General features: G+C 46.5%; 1 protein-coding gene across 1 annotated transcript in view; it reads left to right on the forward strand.

Moving 5' to 3' along the window:
• CDC5L (cell division cycle 5 like) overlaps positions 1–21,803 on the forward strand; it is a 181,123-nt gene that overhangs the window by 25,632 nt on the left and 133,688 nt on the right. Inside the window, exons 2-4 of the mRNA XM_086926221.1 lie at positions 7,094–7,197; positions 14,894–15,055; positions 16,105–16,232. Of these exons, the coding sequence (XP_086782347.1) occupies positions 7,094–7,197; positions 14,894–15,055; positions 16,105–16,232 (394 nt within the window). The remainder of the gene's footprint in view (positions 1–7,093; positions 7,198–14,893; positions 15,056–16,104; positions 16,233–21,803) is intronic.

Below are 21,803 nucleotides of genomic sequence, written 5' to 3' on the forward strand. Positions count from 1 at the left end.
CGGCGCCAACACCCATAACAAGGTTTCCAAGACCACACACCACATTAGCCAAGTTACGGAGATGCCACGTGATATCAAAAGGTGCCAACAGGAGTACATGGATCTACCTAGTCTCAGGACTAAACAGCCCATTTGTCGTGTCGCCTGTAAAGCCCTACAAATGTTAGAGGTTTCTGTGCAATATAATCTGTCTTCAAATATACTTGGCCTTCATATACAATTTGTATGCCAATGCTGTTTACTTTGCTCTTCTCTCGTATTGCAATCTGTTTATTAGGCTTTGACAGTTGTCTTAAACAGCCTGACCTTTTCCACATTGGCGCCATGCCGCGTTCATTCATTTCCTGCTTAGTGAGTCAGTATCAGTGTTAAAAGCTTTGCTTTCAGATATTGTAGGTCTGAATGTCCGATTTATTGGTGCTGGTGTTTACTTCGGGCGTGTCTGTTATAACATTTTGTTAATTGGGCTTTTGCACTCGCTGGCGCCCTTCCGTGTTCATCATTAGTTTCCTGCTTTGTGAGCAGCACAACAACATATTAACTCTGCAACACAAACGCATCATTCACCACCACAACATTTACATGCACTGTTCTGTTTATTAAATCTTCTATTTCTATTACATATTAAATGCAATACAATGCATACATCTATAAGCAAATTACTTATCCAATAATTCTCGCTTTTTTTCTACTTTAGCCAATTTGCTTTGTACGTTACAGTTGCTTTTTCTTACTTTTCAGGAGCTAGATAAACACACATTTTTATTTGCACTTTCTGTTGCTCAAATGTGTCTCGATGCGAGACCTATTGCATTGCAAATGCTTGTTCAGTAATGGCGTGACTTGGCCAACTTTGTGGCAGTCCGGTATGACTCATGTTCTCAGGGAGCTGTTTATGATCTTGGTCCAGGCCGTTGCTAGGGATCCAGGGTGTGTGATGCAGGTTTAGAGGTGGAGATCAGTTTGACTATCTGTGTTTCAGAGATGGGGTTGAAGGATTTCCAGTTGTTAGGGGGTGAAAATGTGTGGTATCTTCTGATCCTGGGGCCGAGCTCCTGTAGGTGGAGCTGCCGATAACGTCCAGGGAGAGCTCAATCTTGTTATGTTATGTTATGTTATACAGGGGTTTTATATAGCGTGCGGCTACTCGAAAGTGTCCCGACGCTTTGAATTGCACACTAATCTCATAACACAACAGGGAAAGTAAATAAAAACAGAGAAAAAAAAAAAGGAAACCTAATAGGGCCCGAAACTAAGAGGTGAAAAGCCAGGTTTTAAGCCCCTTCCTAAAGGCCAACAGGTTAGGAGTGCTGCGCAGGGACACAGGCAGTTTATTCCACAACTGAGGCGCTAGTAATTTAAAAGAGCGGCCACCGATGCGAGCTCTCTTCACGCGGGGAACCGCAGCAAGAGACAAGGCTTCAGACCTAAGCGACCTGGCAGGGAGGTAAAAGGTCAGCCTTTTCTGAAGATATTTTGCTCCGGAGGCGTGCAAGGCTTTGTGTGCCAGGGTAAGAGTCTTAAAAATAATCCGCTTCCGGACAGGCAGCCAGTGCAAAGCCTCCAGGAGACCCGAGGCTCTGGCACGGCGAGATAGTCCAAAGATGGCACGTGCTGCCGAATTCTGGACAACCTGTAACCGTTGGAGCAGGTATTCTGGCAGGCCGAGATAGAGGACGTTGGAATAGTCAATTCTCGAGCCTATAATCGCCTGCACCGTGATCTTCCTGTGTTCCTCCGATAACAGGGGAAGGAACTTGCGAAGCATCCGGAGTAGGCCAAAGCAGGTGCCAGTGAGACCGATTACCTGCGAGCGTAGTTTGAGGCCATTGTCGATCTTAATCCCAAGGTTTTTAGCCACCTGGGACGAACTTGCTGGTGGAAACATGTTCTCAGGCCACCACACTTTCCAGTCCGGGTCCGAACTGCACCCAAAAAAGAGGACCTCGGATTTATCCGAGTTGCACTTGAGGCTGTTATGATGGAACCACTGAAACACAGCCTCAAGGCAACCCTGGATCCTACCTCCATCGAAGTCCGCACCCCTCTCACAGGTGAAGAGGAGCTGGGTGTCATCGGCGTAGGAAACGATCTGGGCCCCGAAGGACTCCGCCAGTGCCGCCAGAGGGGTCATGAAGATGTTAAATAGAGTTGGGCTCAGAACAGAGCCCTGAGGAACTCCGACACCCAACAACTGAAGCCCAGTATTGCTTTTTTTCCCATGTATTGTTGTCCCCCAATCTCTCCTTCTGCCCCGTTGGATTCATCCATGGATCAGACAGCGTTCCCTTATACTTTCCTCCTCTAAACTCTAGGTTGCACTCCCTGGCAGGGCTAGGGCATGCTACTCTGCTGATCTGCGAGAGTGTTTGATTCATCCACGCAGCAGCACACAGCGCTGCCTCCCTCTGCCCCGCCTCTAAGCTCTAGGTTTCATTGTCTGGCAGGACCGGGCTTGCCAGCAGCTAATGGAACCCTCTGCTCTGCGAGAGCGCTGGATTCATTCCCGGATCATACAGCACTGTCTCTCACTGCCCGTCCTCCTAAGCGCTAGGTTTCACTCTGGCAGGACCAGGCATGTCACTCTGCTGATGGAACCCCTTGCTTGCTCTGCAAGAGCGCTGGATTCATCCACGGAGCACACAGCGCTGCCTCTCTCTGCCCCGCCTCTAAGCGCTAGGTTTCAACCTGGCAGGACGGGGACATGCCACTCTGCTGATGGAACCCACAGTGGCAGGACCGGCTCTGGGGAGGAAGCTGGAGCGGAGTCAAAGAAAGACGCCAGCTCTTTCTACTCCATCGCTGGCTTGCGACCAATCACATCCAGCGACAAGTCGTTAAGACATCTGAGCCGGTAGAGATGAGAGACGGGTCCCATTGTAAAAGGGTCTAATTGACAGGGTCGAGTGGCTTATGGAGCTGCAGGTGAAGGTTTTATTGAGTGTGCCTCTCTGCTTGTTCTATCAAGGAAAGCCCGGTGCCGGCTGTGTCACAAGGAATTAGGGCACAGAAAATCCTCATTGTGTGCAGCTGCCCGGGCTGGAACTTTGACATGTAAGGAACGTGAAACAGGAACCGTAAATGAGTATAGGCGAGAAGGCAGCTGTAAAGGTGGATTTATGCATCCATTTATCTATCTGTTTATGGGGATTTATGCAATGCCAACCAGGCCCCTTGGGCTCAACTGCCAAGTGGCTTAGTGCCACGTACAACACCTTCAGCCAGCCAAGGCTACTTGGACACTGCTCGCAGTGCATAACTGAAAAGGCGAAAGCAGCAGCCTGAATTCACACAAACAAACGTGTGCTATCAGTGCACATTTGCACACTTCACACCACCGCCACCGCCACCGACTGGACTACGGAAACACCCTCTACGCAGGTACTACCGCTAAACTCCAGAAGAAACTCCAACGAATCCAAAACGCCTCAGCCAGGATCATATTAGACATCCCACGCAACGAACACATTTCTGGTCACCTGAAAGACCTCCACTGGCTACCCGTCAATAAGAGGATCACTTTCCGACTGCTAACCCACGCACACAAATCACTCTACGACATCGGACCAGAATGCCTCAACTCACGCCTGTCCTTCTACTCCCCCTCCCGCCAACTACGTTCTTCCAACCAAGCCCTCGCCACTGTACCTCGCATCAACAAGACCACCATGGGAGGAAGATCCTTCTCATACCTGGCTGCTAAAACATGGAACTCACTCCCCACTTACCTTCGCCTTACCCAGAACCACCTAGCATTCAGAAAGCAACTTAAAACGTGGATATTTGACAAGTAATCCTCCTCCCCTCCCTAAGCGCCTTGAGACCCTCTGGGTATGTAGTGCGCTATATAAATTTCTTTGACTTGACTTGACTCAATGTTTCAAGCTTTATTACAAATGTCACAAAAGATGTTAATATTTCACTTCTGTTCTTGGATGTTCGTCACAATAAAATACACTGAACATAATCTTCACAAAAGTTATTTGCAAAAGTTTAAGCTATTGCCATTATAAATTACAATAACTTTTATTTAAATATTAATTATTTAAAAAAATGAAAAGTCATTGTTATTTGTAATATCAATACATCTAAGTCACGTAAATAGAAAACAGGTTGCATTACAAATGCTATAGGTGTCACATTTGCAAAAGTTAAAAGTATTGGCATTGTAAATGACAAAGCTATTAATTTCGCTATTTTCAAAACCAACACACAAATAAAAAAATTGTCATTTACAAGCCCAATAGCTTAAACTTTCCTAATGTGGGACCTATTGCATTGCAAATGCTTGTTGTACTTCCTGCATACTGATTTGAGTTGGTCAAGGAGGATTGTGGACGGATTGTTTCGCCAGTCTTTGTCTTTTTTTGGCATACTGTACCATCCTGAGTTAGATGTAGAGTGTCCTGCACAACAAAAGTACAGATTCTATGGAACAGTTGGATCTCACTCCTCCCCGGAAGTGAAGTAGGTTAGCATGGTCCTCCGGTTCAAGGCAAACCTTTACGAACTGGGATGACCACTGCATAATTGAAGTTTTAAAGATACAAGGTGTGTATTACATGGTATGGTTATGTGACCTCACCTAGTAACACACTACTAACCCCTTTTGAACCAGAAGGTTTAGTTTGGTATAGCTTAACTCAACCCAGGGTAGCTGTGGCTCTGAACAGTCCGGCTTACACAAAGGAACATGTGTAAAGCATTTAAATAGCAACAAAACAATTGAAAAAGAGAGATACTTGACACTCAAATCTGACGCCAATTTATATAAATAGAGTAATTTCTATTAATTTATGGACACCAAAATTAAAAAGATCCACATGAGGGTTCATAAGATATAGATTTTACAAGAAACAATAAGACTTTTCACTTAGCCGCATTGGCAAATTCATCCAGTTTGACTCTTGGGAACTTTTTCAAGAAAAACTGTCAGAGTGGAATGCAGTCACGTGGAGTTACTTTGGGCAAATAACTCTGGCATAGTGTCAGCCAAGGGAACCAGCAATGTCCAACAGTAAAGCTTTCTCCTTAAGAAAAGCAGTCCTCAGTCCAGTTTCAGTCAGTGGCCCCTTGCCATGGGCTTTTATGGAGTGGTCCTGATGCAAGGGATGCTGAAGATGCTGCGCAGTTGACTTGGGCCTTCCTGGGACTACTACTCGGTCCATGGTCCCAGGGAGGCGATTCTGGTTGTAGGGGGTCAACGCCCCTTGATGTACCCTCAGGGTCAACAGAAAAGTATAGTCACCGCTAGGTAACCAGTCGCCTGGCATAGCGGTTAGAGCTGGTTCATTATTTTGGTGAAAGCTCTCCTTCTGGATGACTTACTGCACTCCGTCTCTTCAGCAGACGTGGGTGCAACTATTGTGCATGGGTCTTGGTCTCTTAGGCTGCACAGCGGGGAGGAGCGACGGCCCGATGTTCTGGACTCCTAGCTCGCCCCATCAGGTTTCTGTAGCTTTTGTAGTCCTGTGCTGCGAACATGAACTCAGCCAACTGACTCTTGGAGTTTCTGCTTGTAGCTGCGCTTGAGTGACGACTTCTCCATGAGCCGGACACAGCAGGCACAGTCCATTCCTTTCCTATCCCATGTAGCAGTAGGTGCAGCAGGACTTATTTTGGTACTCTTCTTCTAGTCAAGCAAGACCTGAGTTCTCGTGCAAGGGGAGCCCCTTTTATGCCCAGAAAGTGCCCTTTGGGAGGCCTTGCTAAAGGAACAAATGATGGACGAAATGCTGAACAATGCAAACATTTATCCCAGTCACAAAGATCTGGGTTTAATCTGTTGTTCTTTTGCTCACCACGCCACCCCAGTTTGGACCCAGCAATATGCAAATCAGTCTTGACCCTGCTCCTCATAGGAACAGTCCAGCCTGAAATGCCACATTCTGTCCCCGACGCTAACAAGTCTACCCGAACAAAAGAGCAGCACGCTAGAGTGTGATCACCATTTATCCTTCAAACGCGGCATCACCTTTGAAGCGCTCCTTTTGAGATAACGCCCCATGTGACTTCCTTCAGGAGGACATAACGCCTCTTCCAATGGCAGGCCTCTAATGTTACCTGGCGTGAGAACAGTTTACACGTCTTCCTAGCCGGGCAGAAGGCTGTCTCTTGGCCAGCTTTAATAAATAGCCACTGGAAAATCTGGGCAAGAGAGTAGCAGTATTCTAAAAGTTGTAGGTAGCAACAATTTACATAAATTTCGATTTAGGAATAAGTTGGGCTTAATGTAATGAGTTGTTTAATACCTTGAAATACCAACTTTGGTAGTCCCATTCACAAATTAGCACAGCTGAGACTTCAATGCGTTGTGCTGTACTCGTCAACGGGGCTACCAATATCTCGTTGTGCTGTACTCGTCAAAGGGGCTACCAATATCTCGTCCAGTAAAATTGACAATGTGAATTTTTTCGTGCTGGAACATGTTAAAGCTCTTATTCTACTTTTCCAATATGCTGCATTTTGCCTTAGGACTGGTGACTTACACATATCAAAACAGGAGTTTGGGCTTTGCCATTTATTATAATGGCAAAGTCAGTGTAGCAGTTTTAAACTGCCCTTTAAGTCTGCAGTGGCAGTCTGGGAGTCATATTTTACTTTGCCTCATTCCGGGTGAGACAATAAGTGCTGCAATCCCTGTGGGGGGCCCTGTAACATACATGCCCTGCAGCATAGACTAGGGACTTAGAAGTAAGTTAGCTTGTGCCAATTGGGTTTGAGACAATCAAACACACTTTTTAAGGTTCAGAGCAGTGGCACTGAGATCTGGTTAGCAGGCCTCGTGCACTCTGAGTCGATAAACCAGCGGCATCTCGCCAAAACTTTGGGGGTGACCATACAAAGCAAGACATTTTCCCGACACTAGCACTGTATGCAAAAAACCTTTTGGAATATTAATAGTCCCAAAGTCAGCATTAAAATATCTTTTTTAATCGAGGATGGGACCTGAGATCCGGGCAGGAGCATTTGTCTGTTGCAGCCCTGATTTAAGATGCAGAAGTGCTTTGATAATGTTGTGTTATTTATTAATACAGATGCACTAAACTAAACTCTTCTAAAAGATGATTAAAACACATGCTTTCTTTTTCAGGATGAAATTCTCAAAGCAGCTGTAATGAAATATGGGAAAAACCAGTGGTCTCGTATTGCGTCACTTCTACATCGAAAATCTGCGAAGCAATGCAAAGCCCGATGGTATATCCTTATCATACATCGTTACAAAAAGGCAGCAATTTATGTTCCTGAGTAAATGCCTGATGAGCTGTCATTGCAAGTTAATCTATAAGATTATATCTACTTTCGTAAAATTATTCTTCTTGCATGCCTAAGCCTAGAGTCTGTAGGACTGATCGCATCTGTCTGTGCACGTTATTATCAATACTTGTTGGTTGCTAAGAATTGAAGTCTTACATGTCACGCAAGTATAGGGTTTTTTTGTAAATTCTGTTGTCAAATTGTTTTTAAATCTTGCCTAAGACAGCATATGTGCTGCTGTTAGTCTTTGTAAGCTTACAGTGGGCTTAGAGCCCACCCATTTCTTACCATTTGGTGGCTTCATTGTCATCGTAAGCTTCCGTAAGCTTTCCTTCCTCTTCTTGTCTGTCTCTCCCTGACACATGGATGCATTACTTATGCTTTCCACTGTTTTTTTCTTCAAGAGCTACTTTTTTCTTTTTGTTTAAGCATTTCACAAAAGTGACGTGGCCATTCACTTGAACCCGTGCCACAGGGTTCGTGTACAGTAAAGTCACCAGTGATGTAAAAAAAAACGGCACTCCCATACGATGAAGTATAGCTACCATGTAACGCCACGCAACCGAGTCGAAGGCCTTTGCAGCGTCGAGCATGACAGCCACCGCAGCCAGGTCCGGTTTGAGAAGATGCAGCACCGCAAAGATAGCTCTCAAATTGTGGGTGGTGGACCGGAGGGGAATAAAACCAGACTGATCCGGCAAAACCATGTCCGGAAGGAGCAGACGTAGTCTGGTCGCCAACACTTTCGCTATAATTTTAACGTCAGTGTTCATAAGGGACAGTGGTCGATAGGATTCGCATTTGTTTGGTGGCTTACCCGGCTTCGGAAGGGCAACCAATAGTGCCTCTCTCATTGTGGCCGGAAACTGACCCCGTTCCACCGCCTCCTCTAGAACCATTGCCAAATGTGGGAGCAAGAGATCCACATATTCTTTATAAAATTCGGACGGCAACCCATCGGTGCCCGCTGCCTTGCCATTTGGTAAAGACGCAATCGAATCCCGAAACTCCCCCTCCGTAATATGGTGCATGAGGAACTCCTGCTGACCCTTTGAAAGCCAGACCAATGCAATATCCTCAAGATATTGTGCAATCTCTTCCTCCCCTGCCGTCTCCTTATACTCATACATTCGTTCATAGTATTTGGTAAAGCAGTTCAGAATGTCAGTAGCATTAGTGACAGTGGCCCCCTCGTCCTCTATCTCCTGCACCGCACAGTGTCTAGCCCAAGGTTCCTTAATACGGTCCGCCAAACCCCTCCCAGGTCGACCCCCCCTCACCGTAGTAGCGTGCTCTGGTCTGTTTGGACAGAAATTTTACCTCCTGGTCCGCTAAATCATTGTACTCAGTTACTTTCACACGAATATCAGCCAGCAAAGTCTCCTCAGGGTGCTCTTCCAACTGCCTTTCCAACATCATCAATTCGCCCTCCAACCTGGTCATCGTATCTCTCAATGACTTAAGCACACTCGATTGCAAGCCTATACATGCGCCCCTCACCGTCACCTTGAACGCTTCCCACACCGTGCACATACTGTCAACAGACCCAACATTCTTGTCAAAGAACTCCTCAATAACCGCCCTCAGACGCTCACGCAATACCAAATCAGTCAGAGTGCCCAGCGGGAGTCTCCAGGTAAAAGGGGTTGGCACATGCGACGGCAAGCCCACCTTCATACACACTGGTGCATGATCAGAAAGGGTTCGGGGAAGATGCCCAACATCCAACACCCACCCGTTGACATCCCTGGTCACCAACCAATAATCCAGCCTGGACCACGTATCGTGAGCTGATGTGTAACACGTACCCTCCTTCCGCCCAGGATGTTTCAACCGCCATGCATCCACCATTCCAAGCCCTCCCATGCCATCCAACACCGCGTCAGCTGCTCTCTTTCCCACTGACGGCCTATCCTGTTTCCTGTCCAGGACACCATCCAGAGTTACATTCAGATCTCCTCCACAGATAATAGCCGATGGGGGCAATAGGTAGACCTTGTTCCAGAGATCTACATAGAAATCGGGATCGTCAGCATTGGGGCCATAGACATTTATGAGCGTAACCAGCGTACCGCAAAGCTTACCATGCAGAATAATATAACGACCGTTCTCATCTATTTCCTCATGCATTGAGACAAATGGTACATTTTTCTTTATCAAAATCATAACACCTCGTGCATAGGCGGAATAACTCGAGGCTAGCCGAGTACCCGCCCACTGTTTCCCCACAGTTTCAGCCGCCCTCCCCCTTAAGTGAGTCTCCTGTATGAAAGCCACATGTGCGCCATGCCTGTTCAGGAATGCGAGCATTTGTCTAGATTTCTGTGGACGATTCAGTCCTCTCACATTCCAGGTAATACAAGTCAGTTCACCCCCCCTGTTCATTGAACCAGAACTTAAGTACATCCTGTGAGCATTTGAAAAGGTGCAGTACCCCACATACAGTACAGAGCAGAAGATAAGCAAGTAAAATACAGACAGTAGGTGGCGCTGCATACGTATCGTCCCCCAGCAACCAGCCTCGACCCAAATTTTAACCCACCTGATCCAACCCCAACTCCGAACACTGAGCACAAACCTCCCTGACCCTCAAGCCCCGAACCCCCAACATCCCCCCACCACCCACTTCAGCACCCCAAACCTGCCAAAGCTGTGCCCACCCCCACAGACCCCAAAGCCCCAACCAGTCAACCATTAATGTGTGGGGATCTCCCTTATGACGGGGGCGCAGAGTCGCCCAGCTCTCGTCAGCGAACTAACGAAGAGCAGACCGTGAACCATGTGTACATCCCCCCCACTCCCACCCCAGCCCTACAGTAATCAAAAAAAGCAGTGTGTATCAGCCCTCAGCAACTGGCGGAAGGGGAGCAACTAGAGCACCTCTCCACCCCTCGCAGCACATGTCGGATAACATTCGTCGCAAGACAGTGTTCGATAGCCTTCGCATAGTCTAACTGTGGACATACCAGTCCAAAACAGGCCCGCCCCTGCACAGCCACCCCCCAGTGCAAAGCGACCCATGTGACCTGATCTATTGGCAATGAAACATATTAAGCACGCAATCAACAAGTCTCAGTAAGTTCAGTGAACATAGTATGCAAAAGTGTCCACTAATAAAGGAAAGGTTAGCGTGTTCAGTGGTCTTGCAGGTCGAGAAACGGGCCTGTCCAGTAGCAGTGATAGTTCGCCCTTCTCGAAGATCAACCGTGAGATCTCCTAAGCCGCCTCCTCCTGTAGAACGTCCTCGTCGCCCCGCGCCATGTTGGAATCTCTTTTACGTTTTTTCAGTTTTTTGGCGTAGTCCATGGCTGCCTTAGGGGAAGAGAAGATTTTGTTATCTGAGGGAGGCCCAATCCGTAGCCAAGCTGGATACAACATGGCGTATGGAACATTTTCGGCGCGAAGAAGCTGTTTCACTGAGGCAAATTCATTACGCGCCGTTTGCACCGCAACTGTGAAGTCCGGATAAAATTCAAGTTTATTTCCTTGATATTCCACAGTACCTTTTTCCCGGGCAAGGCGCAGTATTACATCTCGGTCTCTATAGTTGAGAATACGGGCAATGATAGGGCGAGGCTGCGCCCCCGGCACCGGCCTCTTCGCCAAAGAGCGATGTGCGCATTCCACAATAAACACACTCGATAGCTGTTCAGCTCCAAAAATGTCCAACAGCATGCGCTCCATAAAATCCTCCATTTTACCCACATTCGTGGATTCCGGCTGGCCCGTGACGCGGATGTTATTGCGTCTGGACCTCCCTTCCAACTCTTCATTCTTTGCCTGGATGACCGCTAATACTCTCTCCCTATTGAACACTTTCGTGGTCACCGTGGCCAGCCCGTCCTCGGTGGCAGACACCCGTTGCTCCACCTCACCCATGCGTTCATTTTGCCGGTCAAACTGCGTCGCCATGTGGTCCAGTCGATGGTTAACCGATTCCATGGTGCCCTCTATGGATTGAAGTGTCTTTTGCATCGCCATTAAAGTAGCTTCCAAGTTAGGGGTGCCTCCGACCGCTCCAGGGGGGTCAGTGTCTGTGGGGCCCTGCGAGGAGGACAGCGCAGTCTTTTTAGCGTCAAAGGTTAGCTTGGGCTGGTTTCGTTCGGGCCTGCCCATCTCGAGACTCTAGGCCCTCCGACCAGCCAGTCCGCAGTGGTCCAAGGGCGGTCCCCCAATGCTCCCCTCTGTGCAGGGCCCCCAACTTACAAGAATCAGTAAGGCCGGAACGCGTCGGGCCCCCCTGCCGCCTTCAAAGTGAAGATCCAAAGCACCGATCCACACCGGCCAAGGCCTCTCTCCCAGGCGGTGCAGCAGCCCAGCCAGTAGCCGACCCCACGGGCAGTGACTCCCGGAGCTCTCTCTCAGCTAGAGCAACCGCTCCTCCCTCGCCCGCGCCAATCGCAGCTCGCGCGGCCTAGTGCGGCCCAGTGCCACCTCCGCAGCCCCGGGCTCGCGTAGAACCACACCTCACTCACGCTCGCAGCGGGGCCGAGCTCCGGGCCTCGAGGTCCTCGCTTCGCTGCTTCTCGTCGGGGCTCGCTCTCCACACCACCAGATCTCATCGCTGGTACAACGTTCGCCTCCGCCGAGCAAGGGGAACTACGCACTTCAGCGAGACGGCCTCCGGCCTCAAGCTACCGGGCCGCACACCTCCAGAGCCGGCCCCGGCGTAGCACCGCACCGCCAGAAAAGCTGGTACAGCGTCCTGCTCGGCGGCCGAGCAACTCCTCACCGCTTACTGCACCGCTGTAGCTGTCAATTCCCGTCGGGCTGGGAAGGTATAGCAGCAGGAACCTCAGGATAAATGAAGGATTTTACACGGTCTCGGCGAAGCCTCACATACGTGCGGCCATCTTGCCCGGCGCCCTCTAGCGCCCCCGCATTGGCGTAGAGTTATACAGGGTAGTATATAGAGGTGTAGAGTGAAGTGGTTGTATGCATGGTGTGGTAGCACACTGCCATTACAGACATTTCATTTGAAATGACTATAGCATTTGCACCGACCTACAGTTTTACTTATAAAACTATACAGTGAGGAAATCTCATGATCTAGTGTAATGATTTGTTAGAACATATTAAAGTTTGAACACACTTCAGAAATAATAAAACGTGCTAATTCTGCCATATTGTGAAATACTTACACAATTCATTTATTATTGTGTGCTAGAAACAATCTCTTTCCTACCCCCAAGTATCCAGCAAGACTGTCACATAAATCCTCTCTATTTGTAGTATGAAAAAGAAAAGCAAACAAGCTCCCTCGGAAGACAGAGCCTGACATTTGACCTCGGTCTTTGAATGAACAGCAAATGTGATGAGATAAGAAAAATATTTACAGAAAGGGAGCAGTCAGAAGGATACTGTAAATAAGGTTTGGCCAACGGGATACGTACAAACTCAAGCTGGACAACCTTAAACAAAATAAACGATCAAAGAGAAAGCAAGAGGATGTGAGTTACAAACCACAAAGCCAATGGCAAGCAACAGTCCGAATGCATTCCTAGGTCAACGTTATCTTTAGCAAACCAGACAGCTGTGCTGTCTGATAGGCTGCGACTTAAAAATAGTGTTTGTTTCCACTCAAGCCACTGATCAGAGTGCACACTGGTTGATAATGGTTGAAAGTTTACAGTCTAGGAGTAAAAAAAATCCCTTTAATTTAACTTCATGTTTTTTGAGAGGGCACATATAGTGGTATGAATTGACTGGGTTCCTTTCTTGACCAAGAGCCCATCAGCAGAGTAGTCCTGTTTTTGTTTAAAATAAACCTTAAGGTGGACCTTAATAAATGTTCCCAAAAATCTTAAGTCTGTGAAGATAATTGGAGATATCAATAGTAACTGGATGCAGAAGCCACTTTACCTATTACTTATTTTCCTATTTCTTCGAATACCTAAAAGCTCTTTGTGCAATTGGTCATATTGCACAGCTTTGTGTGAAGTGCGACATGAGAACTACTACTGTCGCAAGCATACAAGACCCATTGATTCACTGTGCACATCAGGGAACACCCCTGGTTGCAAGTATAAATATCTGCAATCCATTATTTATTTCAACAATCTTTTAAACTTCATTGGCAAGTCTGACTATATATTTGTTCCAGACCTGTTTAATTGACAGCAATTAAATCAATGGATCTTGATGCTGTAATACTGATCGCAATATCAGTATTATGTGCCAATGTGTGATTGTGTGTTTGTAAATGTCTTATCCCTTTTCTGTGGAAGGCTTTGAAGAGATTAGAAAAAAACCTATATAAAGCCATAGAGAACAACCACATATTGGATTCTTCACGGCTGCCCAGCGATGCTGGTGTTAATAAATCTGTCTGCTGCCTTCTATACAGTCCCCCATAACAACCTATCCTCATTCATGGACTGTATAATATAGGTGTGCGTGTGGAAGCCCTAGCCTGGTTTAGGGACTTTCTGGAAGAGAGAATCCATGTGGTTGCAATCCATCCTTTCAAATCTAGATCAGTCAGCAGTCAGAAATTGCTGGGGGGGGGGGGGGGGGGGGGGGGGTTGAGTACTTCAAGGGTCTTCCCTTAGCCCAACCCTTTTTAATATGTATGTGGCCCTCCGTGCGAAGATTGTGAAATTCTGCTTGTTTGAAAGAATACCCTGTCAAATGACTCCCAACTGATGATTTTAATAGGGCAAGACCCTGGAGCCTCCAAAGCCATATTTATTGACTGTATGAGGAAAGTTTACTGATTGGATGACTTAACGTAGGGAAGACTGACATCCTCCTGTTTGGGAAGGTGAGGAATTGTGGGCAGAGGACTGGTGGCGGAAAGAGGTTGGTACTGTCCCTTGTGTAAAGAGAGTGGTAAAAAATGTGGGATTTTTGGTTGACAATGACGCAACAGGTAACTTCCACTTGCGGTACCTGTTTCAGCATCTTACAGCTCCTCAGGAGAGATTTCCCCTGATTCCCAATTTCCAGGAAAACATATGGCTCAGGCGCTCATAACGAGTCACCTGAATTATGACAAAGCACTTCTTGTAGCTGCGAACGAGACTTTCCTGTCCGAACAGCAGGTGGTACAAAATTCAGCAGCCCTGCAAACTTTCTTATGGCTTTCCTTCTGAACCCACGTAAAAAGAGCCCTACATTGGCTACCCGTAAGGAAGCGCAATTTGTTCAAAGTGAGATGGCATACACACAGAGCATTATTTGGGAATGGCCCTGCATACCTTCACACACGGCTCTCATGGTACCTTCCTAGTAGAAACCTGCAGTCTTCAGACAAAGCACCACTAGACCAATGACCCATACGTACAGCCCGATACAGGGGTCCTTGGTTTTCATATTTAGCCCCCTTTCCTTGGACAGGCTTCTTCTTCAAAATGACTCCTGTCTGATTTTTGCAAGGTTTCAAAAACTGCTTAAAACCTAGTAACATCTGCTGTCTTGCCCTCAGACTTCTGTATCAGCACCAGGATTACTCCTCTGGGAATAAAACATGCTTTTTACAAGCATAGATAACATATTTGTGTTTAAATATATTATTTTTTTAATCAAACGCATTACGGTTATGTTTACTGAAGAGGTATCTCGGATTATAGATTTTGTTTTTGCCATTCTGTTCAGCGGCCCTTAAATATGTGGTGTTCCTGTCTGTTTCATGCAGGTATGAATGGCTGGATCCAAGCATCAAAAAGACAGAATGGTCACGTGAAGAGGAGGAAAAACTACTGCACCTGGCCAAGCTGATGCCAACACAGTGGAGGACCATAGCTCCAATTATTGGAAGGACGGCAGCTCAGTGTTTGGAGCATTACGAGTTCTTGCTGTAAGTAAACAGTTGTATTAATGTCAAAGAATCCGTAGAAGCCTGCTTGGCGATCACTTTTCTGTACAATGCTTTCCAGTGTCTGCTATTTAGGAGTCAGAGATTTTATGTTGTAAGGTGCTGCAAAGCTGATGGCCACCAACTTGTGGCTTTCTACTGCTGATCCAAGTCTGGTGTTGGCGAGTCATGGGGCAATATGTCACAGGCACTAATTCTAGAAAGGAATACATATTCGGATATTTTCTGAAGGCAGTTTGTTTTAGATCCCTTGGGGTGTCAGATAACTTCTCCAGTTGTGGGGTTGGGAGGAGCGTGTGTCACTCGCATATGCACACCAAGTTAGATCTTGGCTGTTCAAGTGAGTAAAAAATACTCCTTCTGCCTATGTTTTCATGAATAATGTTACATTTGATGTATAATTAAATGACAGAAACAAGTACACCATCCAGGGTTTGCAAAGATCAAAAAGGATGTGAACTGAAATAATCAGATCATAATGGCAGTAGAAGACACATGACAATGAGGCCACACAGCCTATGGAGACTTTTGGTATCTTTCCTGCAGGGATCTTCACTATAAAATGGGTTTATTTAAGGTATTTGGCTTGGTCTGGGGATTCTAGTATTTACATAGTCTTATCTCTGGCATCTATTGTCTAGCACATTGTGTGAGTAGAGAAATTGCTAACAGCTCATATGAACGCAAACGCTTTTGGTTGCTTCAAAAACTTTTTTCAAATTACATGTCTGTAGTGAAATGGAATTGTATCCCAAAGAAAGTTTCTAGCCAAATACTGCCATTCCTATTAGTTGAGGCGAGGAAAGACCAGCCCTTAGATTGAGATGGCATGCCTCTGTAGTACTTCCTCTTGCGAGCAATTTGGGCTAACTTAGTTTTTGTAATATTCTGTGCCAAAGATTCTCTTTAATGTGTTTTAAGCAACTGTGTGATAAGTGTACTGTTGAACACATTCCCCACTCTTCTTTTTTCAAAGCTACACCTGGTTACTGTATTGTTGACATCTGTGATTTTTTCCCCCTGTATGTTAGAGATAAAGCTGCACAGAGAGATAATGAAGAAGAAACGGCTGATGACCCTCGGAAACTTAAGCCAGGAGAAATTGATCCAAATCCTGAAACAAAACCCGCTAGGCCAGACCCAGTTGATATGGATGAAGGTGAATGACTGTTTTCAGGTTCTAAATCCCGAACTATAAAATTTCAGGAATTTGGTTATCATACAGTATGTGTATTCAGATGGATTAAATATTGTTCGAATTTCAAATTAAAACTTATTTTCTATTTTGAAACATGTTCTAATGTCAAGAACTTTGTTCAAAGGACTGTGCAAAATCAGAATTGTTAGAAGGTTTAGACTGAATGCCCTTTAGCAATCCTTCATAAACTTATTTGGAAGTATTGAATATCTTTGTTTTTTTCTCGATGCTCAACATTGTTTTGTTTAAAGTAAGAGCTTTATGAAAAGTTATCTGAGGAGAAGGGGTAGAGGCTGTTACTGCAAGGACTCCCAGAATTGTCAGTAACAAGGAAAATTGTGATATTTATGGGTATATTTATGGGTATATTTATATTTATGCATTCTGTACTTGTTATGGCAACTGTTTGTAATCATTCAAATCCACTCTGTCTTTCTGCTTAGAATGTAAGGCAGCGGCACAGAGTGGATGGAGTTTCTTTTCCTTTGAATAAACGTGGCGTTATCTCAGTTCCTGCTTTGACCTCTTCTTTTTTCGCATCCCAACTTCACACTGGCGATGAGGGTGGGGTCCTCTATGGGTGCAGGTTTATTTTCATTGACAGAAGATTGCATATTTCTTACAACGAGCTCAGGGAAGAAACGTCAGCATGAAAGGATTGTCAAGGGAAAAACTGTGAATGTGGCACACTGCTGGCCTATGGTGAATTTTTTCTGTGTGCGATTCTACTCTTAAATCACACCATGAAACTATTTCAGTTCTCATTAGAATTTCTCACCATTTGCTTGTGCTTCAAAGACAACAGCTTTCAACATTTTGATTGTTTTCTGCCATGTTATTTCTTCAAATAATTTCATCATGTTATGTAGAACCCTTTTTTTTCTGGAATGCTGTCGAGGCATAGCTCGCAGTTTAGATACCAATTGTCTGATTTGCGTTCAGAAATCTCATGGTCTGAATAGCTTTTTGAATTACCTAAACATAATGCTGCTGCATGTAGGGATTGCAATGAAGTTTGCATTTGTATATGGAATATTCATCTGTAGGATATCGGGTTGTCACAGCGCTAGGAAGCCCTTCTGGGTAGCCCTGCACTCAAGAAATCCTCATTAATAGACTAAATGAAAGCCAGTGCATTGTGATAATGTCAATGTACGTTTATTTCTGACTAACCTGGTGAGCAAAAACATAGAACTAATTCATTTGCATCCGACAGAATGTATATGGTGTAGGACAGCCCTACACCACTTTCTCTCTAGAAAGGAGGCTAGGAGGTTGACATTTGCATCTCAGGTGAACACCTGCCCGCCTTTGGTCATTCTTCAGTGCCTTAACATTTTGCCTCTCTTTTCCGCTTGGACTGAGGTTGGCACAGAGAGATATATTGACTTCCAATGAGGTTTTGACAAACTGAATACCTTTCCAATTGGAAAGTTCAGCTTTTTTTGTGCCATCTGATTGAGTGCTAAGAACCATGGCTGTCGTGAACCATCTTTGAAAGACTTATGTGGACAAAGAGACTAATGTAGGTGCTGAGGATGAGCAGGACTACTATGATGCTTGTGTGTCAATTGAGCAGCTTGGTACTTCTCTTGTTGGTTGAAATGGCTTTGATAATTTGAGTTTTCATCTTAGTATATCCTACTGGAGAAGTTTTAAACTTGAATCTAATGTACTTTGCAATGCAAATTCTGAATTTGAAGCTGAATCTTCCTTTTCCTTTGATACTCTCGAGTCTCCACGTGAAATAAGCACATTTGATCTTACAAGGTATTCTAGATCTAGGGTTAGCTTGCTTCTAGTAACAATTTTTGCCAATTCATCACTTTGCGTCAAGAAAAGTATGAAGCGGCAATATAGTTTGTTTTCCATGAAGGATGGCCTAAGGCACAAGTCGCCCTGGTGCTCTGCCAGACCAAAGCTAAAGAAATGTGATTTTTCTTATAGAGTAAAAGCTGTATACCTCACCCAGAGTTCCTTTTGGAAGGACCACCTCCATGGCCTTGCTAAAGACCTTCTATATAAATACATAAATATACATCTGTCCTCCTAGGATGAAAGGACGTGCCTTGCTCATTTTTATCTGATGCACATTGCCAGTCGTCTCAATATTTTCACATGATCTATGATCTTGCAGTATGTGACATTGTACATTATGTATTCCTCTACAGATATTTGTGACTAGATTTTTACATCCAAATGCAGAGAAAAATTCGCTTTCTGGCTTAGGCATACTATCTGATTAGGACTCATGCACACAAGGAACATATGGAACACAAACACAAGTGGAAATTGTTGATTTATTGGGACTAGATGTAGGCAGCTGAAGTGCACAGGGTATTTCTGGCCAGTTTGGCCCAGAAATTTGTAGCCTTATTCATTCTTTCCTTATTAGCTTAGTCGGTAATCATGAAGCAGAGTGACACTGAGTGAAAATATTGTGGCGCCACTCTCCAATCGGAACTTCAGAAAAAGCAAAGACTCCTTCTGGTACCCTTCCCCAGTTGACACCCTTGTGGAAGAAAATCATCTCCAGTAAGTGGGTGTTGGAGACAAAAGCTCTCAATCAGTCATCAGTTTTAAAAGCCTTTGGATTTGTTGTCAACACAACAGAAGCGATCATCAGTTGATCATCCGTATCAGTCAAAGCTGATAGGTTACTGGCGGAGTGCATTTATTGCAGTGATGTGTGTTTGACCCCGCAGCAGCTGCTTTCCATCCTGGTGTGTCCACTCCCCCAGGTCGACAAAATGAGTGTAACTGTTTTGGGTAACAATGAGCATGTTATTTAGTGCCAAGAACCCTCTGTTGAACTTGGCCATTACGTTAGTAATTCAAAAAGTTAATGGTGTCTAAAGAAAGGGGCAAAAAAGAATTTACCACTTCAAATGTACTCGATTTTTTTTCTGGTAGACTTGAAATTATTCGAAAATAAGGTCACAGAATCATTAGCATGAGGCCAGTAAGAAAATTAATTTGTAAAGAACAATTTAAGAAATAGATGGTATTTGAAACAGTATCACCAGTACTTGGAAAAAGACGACCATATGCTCTGGTAAGTTGGCTGGATTGTATTGGGTGTTATTTAATGGCACTCCATAGTAAATCATCCCCAACCAAGAAATCCGTAAGTCCATTTAACTACCGGGAAAGCAGAAGCGGAATCAGTTTATATGCTGTTCCCTTAAATATTTGTATAGTAGCGACATGTCCAGTCAAACTATTTGTTTAGTATCTGATGTTTCCACAATGTTATTACTAAAACAGTTATTGACAACATGTGGGTTTTTCTTTTGGCAGAGAGGGAGGTCTCTCCAGTTGTATCTAGTTCGAGGCATGTGGGCTGCTGAATTTATATCTGTGCATAGATCGCCGCCTAGTGTTGGGTCCGGATGATTGCACATTGTTGTCCTGGAAGAGTCTTCGAAGTATCACGAGATAGGTGGCTCCTCCCCTGGACTACAGTGCGCATGGGCACCGCCTCCATCCCCAGATTGTTTTTTTCCGCCATTGGGTTCGGATGTGCTTCGGTTCCCTCTGTCGGAATCGATAATTGTTTAACTTGAGACCAAAAGGTCTTTAGGACTCGCGTCGGTATTGTCCATCGTTCGGGTTGGTTTATTCATCGGCTCCGAACACTTGCTGCCCTTCCGCGTGCTGTCGGCGCGGACGGGCCTACACGACGCTCCAGACTACTTCAACATGGAACGAACTCCGTTTAAGAGGTGCCCGGTGTGTGCCTCAAAGTATTCACACCTCGACGTGCACCCAGTGTGCAACAGATGCTTGTCGCCGGACCACGACGAGGCCAGGTGTATGGCCTGCTCAAAGTTCCGGTCGAAGAAGACTCTCAAGCTACGTCGGGCCGCGAGACTGCAGGCCCAGTTATCGGCACCCCCTCCAGCCAACATCTTTGAAGAAGACGTTGAAGAAGACACTGTCCTACAAGTTTCGGACTCTGACCCAGCGTCGGATGATGAGAACTACGACGCGGGAGATGAAGAGTTCGAGGAAGTCGTCGAGGAGGTAGGGGACGACGACGGGGCCATTGCCACCGTGGAGATAGCTTGGGAGAAGAGCATCCTCATATGGCTTCTGGGGCCGAACCCCAGCATAAGGCCCAGGTCGAGGGATCGCCTTCGGGCCTTACCCAAAACCTCAATACTTGTCCCACGGCCCCGCCTCCGGGCCCGGCCACGGACATTGGTGATGCGCCACTCCCGGTACAGAAACCGAAAGTGAAGCCGTCCGGGTCCGCACCATCCGTACCGAAACCGAAAGTGAAAGTCGCACTGGTGGGACCAAAGGCTCCAGAGGCCTCGGCGCTGAAGAAGTCCAAAATGGCCGCCGAGATCAAGAGCCACGCCAAAATGGCCGACCCGAAGACCCCGGTGTCGAAGCCGAAGGCGAAGACGCCCGACGCGGCTGCGTCGGCGCCGAAGATGGTCGACGCTCTGAAGGGCTGCGTCAACGCCAAAAAGGTCGATGACCCCAAAAAAGCCTCGAAGAAGCGTCAGGACGAACCCAAAGCTCTGGCTGCGCCGATCCCGGTCGACAAAGCCAAGGGCGGTGATGTGTCGGCTCCGAAGACCGTGCCTTTGATCGCCGACCCGAGCCCGGACTCGGAGGACTCGCTCGAGACGGTCCAGCCCTCACCGTCCTTTACCAAGAAGGTCACGGAGTCTCTTCAACGTATTCGGAAGGAAGCAGTGGCTCCCGAACCGAAGGATGTGGCGACGAAGCCTCCACAAAAACCGGCGAAAGCGCAGACGCCGATCCACTTCACGCTGCCGCCGAAGACGACGCCGAAGGCTTTCGCTCCGAAACATGGGGCCGGGGTGCCCTTGAAGCTGGTGTCTACGCCTAAAGCATCATTGGTGGTGCCGAAGCCTCGGCTCCAGCCACTCGCGGACGAGGAGCGTCGAGAGGTTGTCATCGACGCCAACACAGGGAAGCTCTCTCTCCTGAAGAGGAAGATCACCCCGGAGCCAGTGTTGGAACATTTTCGTATTCCACTCAAAAAGAAGTTGGACTCTGGGGGTACTTCTGCCCCTGTGGAGCCTGCATCTCCACAAGGTCTGGAACTCTCACCCACTCACTCTAACACTGGGGAGGGTGACGGAGACGAGGAGGAGGAGTACAATTATCCAGCGTACTCGGATCCAGAGGAGGTACATGAGCCATGGTCTGCTGGGGGCGACCCTGAGGACCCTCAGTCAGGACACGAGCCGCAGCTTTTTGCTGCAAAAACTTCTCCAACAGAGGACTCTGCAGCCTTCAACGCTCTAATTGAGAGAGCTGCGGCCAATCATGATGTCGACCTCCATGCGGACCCAGTGGACGTCGATTTTCTGTTTGACACTTTCTCGGTGGCTGAAAAGACTGTCAAGACATTGCCAATGCTCAAAGGAGTGCTAAAGCACGCGTCTGAGGTTTTCAGGGAGCCCACCCGGGCGCGAGTCATCAATCCTCGTATTGACAAAAAATACAAGGCAGCGCCCACTGATCCAACGTACATCAAAGGACACTTGC

Source organism: Lissotriton vulgaris, chromosome 6 (assembly GCF_964263255.1).
Source record: "Lissotriton vulgaris chromosome 6, aLisVul1.2, whole genome shotgun sequence".
NCBI lineage: Eukaryota > Metazoa > Chordata > Amphibia > Caudata > Salamandridae > Lissotriton > Lissotriton vulgaris.